Source organism: Chrysochloris asiatica, unplaced genomic scaffold (assembly GCF_000296735.1).
Source record: "Chrysochloris asiatica unplaced genomic scaffold, ChrAsi1.0 scaffold00206, whole genome shotgun sequence".
In the NCBI taxonomy this organism is placed as follows: domain Eukaryota; kingdom Metazoa; phylum Chordata; class Mammalia; order Afrosoricida; family Chrysochloridae; genus Chrysochloris; species Chrysochloris asiatica.
The window spans coordinates 2,900,498-2,909,296 of NW_006408724.1; the positions used below are offsets into that span (position 1 = coordinate 2,900,498).

The following is an 8,799-nucleotide window of genomic DNA, read 5'->3' on the forward strand; positions in this document are numbered from 1 at the left end:
AGAAAGTATTGCTACTAGGGTTCTAATTCATTCATGCATAGGTGTATTTCAAATGAAACATGATTAAACATGTCTCTGTGATCAGTGAATGGCTGCAGGCAAGTTCTCTTAGAAATACATTTGCCTTAGTCCCATTAGAGGGGAAAGTGCCTTCAAAATAATAAAAAAAGGATCCAATCAAAACAGTGACTTGTAAGGAGTTCTGCTAGGCAAATTAAATTCAAGGCACAAAGGTCAGCTCAAAATGTTATGGCAACTGTTTCTTGGGATCCCACAGGGGTAATCTTGATGGATTTTCTGGAAGGACACAGAATGACCACAGGGGTTTATTAAAAAGAACTTTTAAAGAAATTGAAAACTGCATTAGTAATAAAAATGCCAGACAATTTGCTGTGGAATTTTTTCCCCATCATGACAAAGCACCTACTTGCTCATTCTTTGAGGGTAGTAAGGGCTGTCCTGTGAGAATTTCACTGGGAAACCCTACTGCATCTACCCTACTGCTCTGATTTTTCCCCTTAAATCTTCTTTTTGTTCCTCAAACTGAAAATATACTGAAAAGGAACACAATTTGGCTTCCTGAAGATGCCCAAATTGTCATTTTGATTAGTATAAATTGAACAGGCAAAATTTTTCAAGAAAGGATTACTTAGGTGGAAACACTACCTTTTTTAGGAGTGTGTAGAACTTGATAGAGGATATTTGAGAAACCTTTTTTTGACATTTTTGTTTAGTAAATGTTTACATGTGTTTATACCAATACTTTATGACTTACCTTTTGATTGTCTAATGGTTATACTGTCCAAGAGAAAGCAAGAACCAGAGTATGGTTGTGGATACAGGGGAACCAAAAGAGAGCCGTATCTGTATCTCCTGACTCCCTCTTATGTTTGTTGCCAATTGAAAGTTACCTTGTAGACATTTTGTCTGATTTAGAATTGTGCTCAGCAATAAACAGTTTTCTTGAAAAATACTTTGAGTAACATGGTGGTCACAGTGCACTATGGTGGGTTACAGACTGTGTTCTGACTTGGTTTTCATTCACTACTCTTTGTTTTTAGTAAACTTGGATAAGACTGAAAAAGTTGTGACTAAATGAGTATTATAAATCCACCTTCTTTTAAAAAGCAAAGTATAAGTCTTGATTGTTGTAGAAAATATATTGTCATATGGTAGAGGAAGGGAATCCTTTCCTGGTTTGAGTTCTCAAAATCAATTATTTTATGTCTGCTCCTTTGGTTGTGTTTGAATTACTTTATCTATTTTCTAGCCAAGGAAACTAAGACATAACAAGCCCTCGTAATGTTGTTAAAATGCTTCTCTGAGCTCTTAAAAACATCATTAAGTACTTGATGGAGATGACAAATAAAAGAGAATATTATTTTTTAAAAAGACAACTCTATAGAGAACTTGTTGTTGTTGTTAAGTGTGATTGAATCAGTTCCGGCTATTCAAATTGACTCTGTGGTCCAGTACTTATTCTACAGCACCATACCACAACTCCTCATAGATAACTTGGTGGTCGTGTGCCACGGAATTGGTTTTGATTCATAGTGACCCTCTACAGGGTTTCCAAGGATAACTTATTGTTGTTGTTAAATGCTGTTGAGTCAATTCTGACCCATAGCGACCCTGTATAGGGTTTCCAAGGAGCAGCTGGTGAGCTGGAACTGCCGACCTTGCAGCTCAAAGTGACTTTGCAGTCCAGTGCATTAAGCCAAAGCACCACACGAGGATAAATTAACATCATTTAATTCCCTTGGGTGCTCTTTGGTATAATAAATTAAATTGTGGGAATAGAGTAGTTTTTAAAAGCAGTATATCAGTTAAAGGTAAACTTGTCATTTCCTTTTTAAAATTTCTCTGTAATCACAAGCTATTGTTTCTTGTTTTTTTTTTACTTTTTATTGTGAATGAAGTGAAGGTTCACAATGGAATCATGCTTTTAATATGAACTTATATTTCATGATACTTCAAAAATTGCTAATTGCACATTTCTGGAGTCTGCTTTATCAAAAATATCCTAAAGGAAGGGAGTACCAAAGGTACTATGGGTACTGATTTCATGTGAATAAACTTCAAATTTGGTTAAATTGCTGTTACTTCTGCACTCAAGAAGTGTACAATAATGAGGTTCTTACCTTGGTGATGGTGGTTTGTTGTTGTTGTTATGTGCCATGGAGTCAGTTCCAACTCATAGCAACCCTGTACAGGGTTTCCGAAGCTATAAATCTTTACAGGAGCAGAAAGCCTCATTTTTGTTGGCGTGCCCTTAAATTGGTTCCTACTTGTAGTGACCCTGTCTGTCTAGGCTTCCAAGGCTATAAATCTTTACGGAAGCAGAAAGCCTCATCTTTATCCTGTGGAACAGCTGGTGGATTCAAATTTCTGACCTTGTGGTTAATAGTACAATATGTAACCCACGATGCCACTAGGGATCCTAAAGTTTTTAACTTAAAGGCCCTAAAATATATGCAACACTTTGAGTTTGCATGTTTTTCTGAGGATAGGGTACACAGAAGAAATTCCTAAATTCCTAAATTAAAGAACCACAAGTCTAATCTAAGAATCTGTTGTTGTTGTTATTAAGTGCCGTCGAGTCAGTTCTGTATAGATTTCTATAAGGTTTTGCACTTAGCACTAATTTATTGCAAACACTGAAACTCTTTTCAAATTAAAATGTACAAACCAACTGAAATTCAGCATAATCTTTGTATAACCCACATATGTCAATCAGAAGGTGATGTATTTGCCAATATATCAATCATGTCTTAATTTCTTAATTCTGTACATATGGTGGTGGTTATGTACTGTGGAGTTGGTTCCAACTCATAGCTACCCGATATAGGGTTTCTGAGGCTGTAAATCTTTACAAGAGTTAGAAAGCCTCAGCTTTCTCCCATGAAACTGCTAGTAGTTTTGAACTGACCGTGAGATTAGCAGCCCAACTCGTAACTACTATGCTACAAGCACTCCTTTCTATTCATATAGCAGATTCTTTATTTTCAAATCACCAAATCCAGATGCCAAATATAAAAACAATTGCTGCCTTTAGTGACAATCTATTACATTAAATCCTACATTGAACATGAGATTTCATGTAGCATTTATACTTATCCAAACATACAAACTTTCAGTTGCCTTGACATTTCTGATAATTTATTAAAAGTTAAGTACTTCAAAACCACTGGCAATAACCAAAGCACACATGCCACTGTGAATCACTGAAGTGTCCAATATTTTTCCTCATGCAACAATAATGCACACACTTTCCACAGGTCATTTAAATTACCATTGTATCCATCTTGGTTCAGGTCTCCCAAGTGGGCCACCGCACTCCCGAATCTCCCGAAAACCTCAGTGCCTGTGAGAACCTGAGGGTCTCTGAAGGTGAGAGCGCTTGTTTGCAAATACAGGTAAACTTGTCCCACTTCTTTAGGATTACTCTCAAATTCACGTTCCATGAAGAGAGGTGCTCCAATTAATATATCATCCATTCTGTGGGAAAAGAAGAGGGATGCCTAAGATTCCTTTTAGTGGATTTAAAATCAGCTACATTAACACTTGTCTAATTTATATTTTTTCTTTCTGAGGAACATTTTGCAACTCTAGCAGTTCTTTCATTGCTTTGCCATGACTAAGGTCTTGAGTGTTGTAAAAACAATAAGGGTTGGTAAATGATCATGTTAAAAATTTTAACTAACAAAAATTATGACTTGAAGAAAATCAGTTTACCTTTTAAAAAAAAAGTTTTTATTTCATTTCTAGAAACTGTAGTTATAAAAAAAATCAAATGCATCTACGTGAGCTTTTCGAAAAGTAGATTAAAGTTTGTCTAACATTCATGTAACTACATATTTAAAATATTCCCTTTTCTTCAAAATTAGTCTTAAAATAGTTTTGGCTTTTCCTTTGCCTATTTAAATAAAACAGATGAGTTGTGAATTTGTTAAGTGCCAGTTCCCACTGTAAAAGGCTCTATATCTTTGCTGGAACAGAAAGTCTCATCATTCTCTTGAAGGATAGCTGGTGGGTTTGAACCACTGACCTTGTGGGTCACAGGCTGGTGTTTATCCTACGGAGCCACAGCACTTCCAAAACAAGAGAGAGGGGCTCTAATACTGGCTAGAAAGATAGAAAACAAAATTTTCATTCCAAATGAGAATTTTTGGGTGTGTGTGTGTGTGTGTGTGTGTGTGTGTACATTATAATGGAAGCTGATTGATGCATTTTAAGATTGACTATTTAAAAAAAACAACAACAGACATTTAAATTATTTAGTGATAAAGTGGAGTCTTGGTTTGGCACTGTAATAGGAGCACTGGGCTGCTAACCACAAGATTGGCGGTTCAAACCCATCAGCCAGTCCTTGGAAACCCTCTACAGGGTTGTTACCACTCAGAATAGATGCAATGGCACTTAACAACAGCAAAGTGACAACTGTCATGAGAATAAAACACAAAATTGGCTAATGGAGCCAGATGGGTGTGAAGACAAATCGGAAGAAACTGTTTATCTTTACTATGAGTCTTCTGAGATATTTGATTTTTTAGAATAACATTCATATATTATTTTTATTTTTCAAAAGGTTAGGAAAACTCACAGCAGCCAATATTCAGAGTTACTATGAACTCCACTAAATTTGTCTAACGACACATATCTTAGAAGATTTGATACTCAGAAAAGGGACCTGAGACAAAAAATACAAATTTACATTTGACTTCCACGACTCTGTAGATTAAGTAATATGCTGAAGTTTGCCAAGCAAACTCATTTTCAAATATTATCATTAACCTACAAGGCAGTGGAAAGGTAGGAATAGTTACTGAGCTCAAAAACCTTCTTTGAAAATCTGAGTTGGCAACAGACATGTCACCATCACTTTGACACCCCCTTTCTCGTCTGCTCTTCCTTGTGTTCATTTACTGTTTATTTTTCAATATAATTCAATAGATATCCTGTGAACCTACTATGTTTATGATACTGTGATAAGTGATTTAAAGACCCTCAGGTCTTCCTTGGGAGTGCAGTGGCTCCATTAGATAAACACTGGACAGTGTTTATGCACAAGGTTCGAGCCTGGTAGCTGCTCCATGGGAAAAAGATAAAGATTTAAAGCCTTGGAAACCCTAGACAGGATCGCTATGAGTCGGAACCAACTCAACATGTAACAAAAACAACAGGTCTCCACTACCTCCAATTAATTTCAAGTAAGGTTGAATTGCTACTTATGCGGCTATAAAACCAACAACAGTAGAAACAATTTTATGAAAGATCCAAACAAAATGCTGTCCAGGACCCCAAACAAAGGGGAATTTGGAGGGATGGAGGTAGGCTGCATGGAGGAGATGGCACGTGGACCTAGAGGCAGGTCTTCCATGTGCTGGTACTGAGAACCAAGGCAATAGTCTCACATGAGACCAGACACCAGAAAGTGGTCCAGCTGAGCTTAATGATAAGTAAATAAGTGATTGTACTGAAGAAACCACTTAAGATGTTTTTCCCTTTCTCTCTCGCTCACACGCGCGCACACACACACACACATGCACGTGCACACACACATAAGTGCAGTAGGCATTTATGAAATGGTAGGTCTCATGAAGGCACTGAATTAGCCATGTTGGAAACACAGACATGACGTGGACTACCTTAATTGGCTCACTACATTTCCCATTGCCAGCAGCAGAATTCTGGAAAATTTGACTTATTATCGTGAAAGACACACACATTCATGGAATCCTTGGGTTCTTGGACTAAGATGACAACATTGATAGGTTTTCTCAGAAATAAATTTCCCTAGTTGTTTAAGTATTAGTCTTCTAAAAAGTTGTAAATGCCAAGAAGAAAAAAAAAAAAAAAAGCAAGATGCATTTGTTCTTAATTTACAATTGCATTCTCTTAGGGGTTGAGAGGCAATGATTGTTTAGATTGAACTGGTACATGTACTGTTGAATATTTTGTATTTAGTCTAAATATTATTTTATATGAACTACTTAAGAATTAAAACATATATCATTGTTGAGGCTGGTGTTTTGAAATCCAAGATTTGAATTCCATTAGTGGATTGTGAAATTAAATTAGTGGTCTTGACCAGCAATTAAAAATTAATAAAATAGAGTACAATAGAAAATACCATGTCATAATAAGGGTAAAAAGTTGCTCCATGAAACTTTTGTTTCATTTGTGTGTGTTGTTTACTAATTTGCAATGTAAAATGTATTTTTACTGTGGATCACAGGCAGAAAGAAAATAGTCTGCAATCAGATGTGTCACTTGTTGTTGTTAAGTGCTGTCGAATCGGTTCCGATCCATAGTGACCCTGTATAGGGTTTCCAAGGAGCAACTGGTGAACTTGAACCACCAACCTGTGGTTCAAACTGACTTTACAGTCCAGCACATTAACGACAGCGCCACACCAAGGCTTTATGTATCAGTAGGCTCTATTAAAATTTATTTGTCAAAATATTTTGTATATACTCAATTTAAGTAAATTTTAAAATACTTGTTAGTATTTTTCAGTGACCTTTTGATACGTAGTTATGTAACCAGCTGAACAGCATTCTAAGAGAACATTTTAAAAATAATCCCCAAATAGAATGATGATAAAGAAACAACATTAATGATTCTGTTTTTGTTAAAACCATTTTTCTCTGCTTGGGAAATGATAATGGAGTGGAAGACATCTAAATTGATCTATACATGGTATAGAAGTAGGATATATTCACTAAGCTTCATTTTATCTAAAATCGCTAATATTTAAGCACAGCTTTCTTTTTAATCTTTTTGAGGCACTCTATCATGTTTTGTTTGTATCTTTTAAAAATATTTAAATACACTCTAGTAAGCTGATGTAACACAGGCTCAATTTCTCATCCTCCACATTTTTTGAGAAAGAAACACAATAAATATTTTCATCATCAGTAAAGCACAAAGCCTTGGCACCACAGGGAGACAGAGATGGCAAATGAGATCACCAAGGCTCAGGCCTTTTGGTCTGGTGACGACACAATTTTTGGGAAGATCATCCGCAAGGAAATCCCAGCCAAAATCATTTTTGAGGATGACTCGTGTCTTGCTTTCCATAACATTTCCCCTCAAGCACCAACACATTTTCTGGTGATACCTAAGAAGCGTGTTTCCCAGATTTCTGTAGCAGAAGATGATGATGAAAATCTCAGACATTTAATGATTGTTGGCAAGAAATGTGCTGCTGATCTGGGCCTGAAAAAGGGTTATCGAATGGTGGTGAATGAATGTTCAGATGGAGGATAGTCTGTCTATCATGTTTATCTTCATGTTCTTGGAGGTCAGCAGATGAATTAGCCTACTGGTTAAGCATACTTTGGGGATACTTGTCCTTTCCCTAGGCAATGATCAGGTTGGCAAGTTCAAATATGTTAAAACAGTATACTTAATTTTAACTATGTATGGAGAGATTAAGGAAATAAAAAAATAAAACAAAACAAAAAAACCCATACATAATAAAAGACATTGCTGCATGGTTTATATATTTAAAAAGTAAAACACAAAAGCAGTGATAAAGAGAAAGACAGATTAAGAGAAACTTCCAATGAAAATATTCAAAATGAAGACTATGAATTCAAGTTTACTTCAATTAAATGGTACTAATCAGTTGATTTAACATACAAACTTTTCTCTATTTCTTTTTCCTAATAGTTTGCATTGATTCATGACTCATTGATTCATTAGTCCATGACTAATATTGAGAATGTAGTTATTTATTAAGATAATTCAAAATAATAGATTGGGTATTAGAGTTGATAGCAAATCAACCTGTTTCATGAGTTAAGAGCTAACATAACTAATTATATTACAAAATCAATCTAATTTATGATCTCTTACGTTTTAGTTTTCACTTTTTATAAAACCAACTTCACAGACTTTCTATCAAACTCAATCTAATGATACATTCTATACAAGTGAACATACTTGGATTAAATCTAGCACAAAAATATAATTACCCAAAGCTGCTTTCTTTCAAATAATGTTTCTCTAAAATCAACTGGCATAGCATAGTTCATAAAGATAATGGTCTACACATCCTAGTCTGGTGAGTAGCACCAGGGAACTTAAAAGCAGACATCCAAGATACACTATTGGTTCGTTCCCATCTAGAACAAATGCGAGTGAGGGAAACTACAAAGACCAGGAAACTAGTTCACAGGATTCCTATCCTCTTCAGCCTAAGACCAGAAGAACTAGATAGTGCCTGGCTACCATTATCAATCATTCTAACTAGGGGCATAATAGAAAGTCCTAGACAGAATGGGAGAAAAATACAGAGCAAAATGTAAATGATTAAAAAGGACCAAACTTACTGAAGACTGGAAGAACCCTCACAACAATCACCCTAAGGCATCCTATCAAACTGGCACTAAAGCCACTCCCAGAGGTCTCTTATCAGCCAAATAATAAATAGATTTAGAAAATAAATAATATAACACATGAGGAAATGGTCCATAGAGCAATCAATTTCATGAGACCAAATGGTCAACATTTACCTCAAAACAAAGATGAGAGCGCAAAGGGAAGTAGGGAAGCTGATACATGGAAATAGAACAAACAGAATTGGAATAATAAGAAAGCAGATATGGTGAAAACTGTAATTAATGTTAGGGAATGATTTGTAAAAGTAATGTTAAATGTAAACTTAATCTGTGTTGTAAACTTTCACCTAAATCAAAATAAAATATTTAAAATAAAATAAAATGCTCCCAAGTTAACTAAAAATGAAAATGAAATCTCAATTCTAGTACTGAACTGTCCTGAGTGATCAAT

General features: G+C 35.4%; 1 protein-coding gene and 1 pseudogene across 1 annotated transcript in view; one reads left to right on the top strand and one right to left on the bottom strand.

Annotated features, from left to right (window-relative positions):
- Positions 1 to 8,799, bottom strand: part of ITGA8 (integrin, alpha 8) — a 296,933-nt gene that overhangs the window by 186,381 nt on the left and 101,753 nt on the right. The window contains exon 12 of the mRNA XM_006872605.1: positions 3,293 to 3,498. Coding sequence (XP_006872667.1) covers positions 3,293 to 3,498 — 206 coding nt within the window. The remainder of the gene's footprint in view (positions 1 to 3,292; positions 3,499 to 8,799) is intronic.
- Positions 6,958 to 7,323, top strand: LOC102827341 (annotated as a pseudogene).